This window comes from Silene latifolia, chromosome 1 (genome assembly GCF_048544455.1).
Source record: "Silene latifolia isolate original U9 population chromosome 1, ASM4854445v1, whole genome shotgun sequence".
Lineage (NCBI taxonomy): Eukaryota > Viridiplantae > Streptophyta > Magnoliopsida > Caryophyllales > Caryophyllaceae > Silene > Silene latifolia.
Genome location: NC_133526.1, coordinates 27,621,784 through 27,626,334, shown reverse-complemented (window position 1 = coordinate 27,626,334; position 4,551 = coordinate 27,621,784). Strand labels below are relative to the sequence as shown.

Sequence of the window (4,551 nt, the reverse complement as noted above, 5' to 3'; positions counted from 1 at the left end):
CAACCTGATTTGTTGTTATAGTGTATGGCTTTTCCTACATTACTGCATTACCATTGTAAGTATCCAACAATATAACAACATATCAAGGTAATAGAAATTGTATTACCAACATTTCAAGTATAAATAACATTCATTCATTACCAACATTCTTGCATTACCACTGAAATTGCCAATAGAAACTGTTAACAAAATACATTTAAGTACTGAAATATATTGTAGTACATCAGTTCTTGCATTACCAGCTACATCAGTTCTTGCATTACTAATATTCAAACTTAAATTACATAATATCACTACTAAAGTAAATTGTTGCTAGCTTGACTCAGCAACTGAGTGAAGGATAAATTGGCATGAGGATTGGTGGTGCTTGGAGCTGATGTGTGGATGGTGGATGGGTCTGCCTGAGATGATGTAGCATTTGCAGTAGCAGTTCTATGAGGCCTCTCCCTCGTTCTAGCTCTTTTCACTTTCCTCTGCCTCATTTCTTTTGCCCACTGACTTTTACTTAGTAGCCTTCCACCTGGTGCCCTATTAATGACAGGATGTGCTCTTGGATTTTTACAATTCCTTCTGGAATGACCTGACCCTCCAATATTGCCACATTTATTTGTCTTTTTCATCCTCTTAACCTGCCTTGCTACATCTTCACCTGGCTCATTCCTTCTTCTTTTGGACTTAAGCCTACCAGGCATGCTTTTCATAGGTGGTCGCACTGGCTCTGGTAGACCTGTTTTCTCCCAATGCTTAACACCAGGCATGGGAAATACAACAGGTTCATAAGTCAGCTGATACTTTGCTTTAGTGTAAGCCTTATGCACAAAATCTTTTGGGTCCGCTCTTTCCAAATTTATGCAACACATAGCATGTGCACAAGGCAATCCACTGAGGTTCCAATGGAAGCATATAAAAGTCCTAAAATTAAGATCTACACAACACTGCTCCCCTTTATAAATCACATCATATACCCCTGCATAAGCCCTATACCATTTACATAACCTAGACTCTGCCTCAGCCCATTAAATGTACTTATTCACATAAGGCATTAACCTTTCCTTAAATGCATTGCCACCCTCCCACTTTTGACATATTCTTTCCATTACATACCTCCTCATCCACTCCATATGTGTGAGGATTGGCTTGTCTCTGGCTTCATTTAGTACAGCATTAAAGACCTCACAAAGATTATTTAGCAGAAGGTTAGACTTACATTTTGTGTCAAAAGCATGCCTTGACCAGTGTCTAGGGGGATAACATTCAGATACTCACATGCTTCAGTTGATATAGATTTTAGCCCATTCATCTCATAGTCAAACTCATCTTGTAAGCATTTAAAAAAATATTAGTAAAATGTTTAGTGACAAAAAAACAATCAACATTCAACCTAAAGTAAATTATGAACTATTTACATACCTTTGTTGTGGCTCTTGCAGCTGCCCAAAATGATTTCTTAAACACTTGGCCATTGAAATTTAACTTGAAGTTAGCCCAAATATGTCTTGCACAAAACCTCACATCTGCCTTTGGTATAACCATATTCAGTACATCTAGCAAACCCTTCTGCTTGTCAGACATGAAGGTTAGCCCTTCTCCCTCCACCTTACCCAAGTCAGATGCTAACAACTCCAAAAACCATGTCCAAGAGTCTCTATTTTCCACTTCCACCACTGCCCAAGCAACAGGATATATGTTGTTGTTTCCATCCAAGCCTACAACAACAAGACAAATCTCAGGGTACATGATGAGTAAGATTTAAAGGTAGAGTCAAGTCTCTTTTCACCAACAATATATAACCCAATTTAGTGCGTAAATCGGGGTCGAACCACAAGGATGGAGGGGTTTCTACTTAGTCTAAATAGGAGTCTAGTCTAGTCAAAAATGAAAGAAAAAGAGTTGATTTAAACTACTAGATGCAACTAAACAAACGATTGAGGAAAGATGTATTCGATTGATTAAAGGCTAGGGCTTTCGGGTTTATCTAAATGGTTTATGGGCAAACAAGTCGATTCAAGGAGTCTATGATGAGGGTTTATCCTAGGATGGAAATCAATCTCTTGATTATCCTAAAGGTGATTATTAACTCTCATTAAGCAACACACCATTCTAAGCCATGCAACAAGACCACCACAAACTCTCATTCAATGGAGGAATTAAGCAACTATGACAAAAAGCACAAGTTCTCACTCACACAATTCATCAAACACCTTGTGTGCATTACTAAGAAAGACAAACACTTCACCAAAGACTCAAAATAATCAAACTATCATGTCCAATAATCCCATTTAGACTCCCCCTAAACCTTAGAAGGGTTACTACTCACTCATGTTCAAATTGTTCAAGCAAATAAATGGAAAAGAACAAATAACAAAAAGAGATGACATAGTAAAGATTCCAACAATTATAAAAGACAAGTTAAAATGTAAACAATTGATTAGCCAAGTAAATAAGAGAAGAGATGTACCAACAAGAGTAAAGATGATTGCTTTGATTGAATAAATGAAGGAAATCCTCCAAAATCTCCCAATACAATCCCAAAAAACAAATGTAAACAATTGATAATTACTAATACTAACTAATTTTACTAAGTGATTAATAATAATTATGGAAAGATTAATGTTTTGATTAAGGAAAGATTACAATAATTAGGGAAAGTTTTCAGATCTAGGGTTATGTTTACAATTGATTAGGGAAGGGGTATATATAGTGTTTCATTGGATTAAAGGAGGAAATGAGAAAAGGCCCAATTTGCGTGTAGCGTCATCCTGTGCCAGTGGGCCGGCTGCCGGCTACCCCAACCGGCAGCGACATCTTGGATTTGCAATGTAGAATAGACCTGTTGTTATTCTCTGCCGGTGGGCCGGCTGTTGGCCTGCCGGCAGAGGATACCTCTACTTCGACTTTTTTTTCTTCACTTCTACATTCTTGCTGCTCCATGCCGGCTAGCTATGCCGGTAGCGAGTCTCTCATTTTTTAGCTCAAAAAGACTTCTTTAAAAAATTCTAATTATGGGCTTGTGTTCCCTGCCGGTGGGCCGGCTGCCGGCCTGCCGGCAGAGAACATCTCTTGGCTTCTTTTCCTCCTTTTCTCCTCACAGCAATGCCCCCTGCCGGTTGGCCGGTTGTCGGCAGATGACTACACTCAGCTCCTCATCTCTCTTCTCTTCATGCCAAGGCATTGAAATGCCTTCCTTGCCCCAATTCTTCCATAATCGCCTTGATTTCTGCAATAGGCTACACCTAATCACAGATACGGAAATTGGGCACAAACTACAAGGAAAAGCACACAAAAACCGACTCGACGTGAGTCGGAATGCGCAAAAGAAGAAGAGAAATTTGGTGCAAATAAATCATATATCAGTACACTCCCTTCAAACGACACCCATCTACACCTAGAAGGGGTCTATAACCCTTAGTGAACCCTTCCTTGCAGGCTGCAAGACATATATACATCTTTTTAAAGATGGGTGAGGGCTTTTCAATTGAATCACATACCACAAAAGCTGAACTTTCTCTATTGTATTTTAAAATAGCAGTAGCATAGTCCCACACATGTGCATATTGATCACTCCCATTCCCATAAATGATTAACTTGGCCCTTGCCAACATTTCATATAGCTAACATGAACGCCTAATTCTTTCAAGACAGAGCTTTGAAAATTTGTCAACTTCCAGTCAATGTTATCTCTAAAGAACTCTAAGTATTTCTCTGCCAAGAAATCAGAGTTTACGTTCCTGTTGTAGCATGCCCTGACACAGTTGTGTTTCAAATTCAAACCTTTAATTTGAAATGTATCCTCATTGTCCATCTGTGTAGCATGAACTCTGAACTTACACTTTCTCACCTCCTCACCACATGTAAATTTCCCAGATTTAGACTTCTTGCTATTCCAGAGACACTTGCACCTATACCTGCAATAGGCAGTCACTCTGTCTTTCCCATTGTGAAAATAGTATAAATAATACCCATTACTCATACTGTGATGCACTAATGCCTTCCTAAACACTTCAACACTGAGGAACTTCAACCCTAAACTCAAACCAACACTTTTTGAAAAGTCGGTCACAAGATTAAAACAAGAGTTAGAATCAACCTCATCATCAGACCCATGCAGACTTTTAAGCTCATCTGATTCTATACCCCCCCTCTTCAATGAAGTTGACCTGAAGGTCATCAACTCCTATCAACTTTCTTTTACCTCTTTCTTCTAAATCTGTTGAACTTTTACCTCTTCCTTCCACAGTCTCCTAAACAGTTTTAAGTATCACACCACCATCTACTTTTGCAAATAGATCTTTTTCAACTTCAATCCTAACATCATATTCATCTTGCTCAAACTCTGGATCACTTGTTTGACTTATATCTGAATCAGTAAAGTCATCTCCAAGGTCACCAACTTCTACCCTTTTCTTTTCCTTTCCCTTTCCAATCACAACTTTCCTTTTCCCCTTAAATTTTCTAGCAACTGTCTTCTTCCTGCCCCTAACAATTTGTTTCCCTTTACCTTTCTCTGTCACCTTATCGGGTATTATGACTTTGCCATCAACAATCTGAACA

At 38.7% G+C, this 4,551-nt stretch overlaps 1 protein-coding gene across 1 annotated transcript; it reads right to left on the bottom strand.

Moving 5' to 3' along the window:
• Positions 1-296: 296 nt before the first annotated feature.
• On the bottom strand, positions 297-4,168 carry LOC141642731 (uncharacterized). The gene is made up of 5 exons (XM_074451643.1): positions 3,601-4,168; positions 1,411-1,706; positions 1,105-1,143; positions 966-1,003; positions 297-882 (listed from the first exon to the last, which is right to left on the bottom strand). Exons 1-5 carry the CDS (start codon positions 4,166-4,168, stop codon positions 297-299), a joined length of 1,527 nt encoding a protein of 508 aa, XP_074307744.1.
• Between the last annotated feature and the right edge of the window lie 383 nt (positions 4,169-4,551).

Excerpts from the sequence above, each read along its gene's own strand:
- LOC141642731 (XM_074451643.1), bottom strand. The coding sequence starts at position 4,168 with ATGACCTTCAGGTCAACTTCATTGAAGAGGGGGGGTATAGAATCAGAT. Across the intron at positions 1,707-3,600 it reads TCATGTTAGCTATATGAAAT|GCTTGGATGGAAACAACAAC; the intron begins GTTGGCAAGGGC and ends TTGTTGTTGTAG. Across the intron at positions 1,004-1,104 it reads CATATGGAGTGGATGAGGAG|AGTCTAGGTTATGTAAATGG; the intron begins GTATGTAATGGA and ends GGGCTGAGGCAG.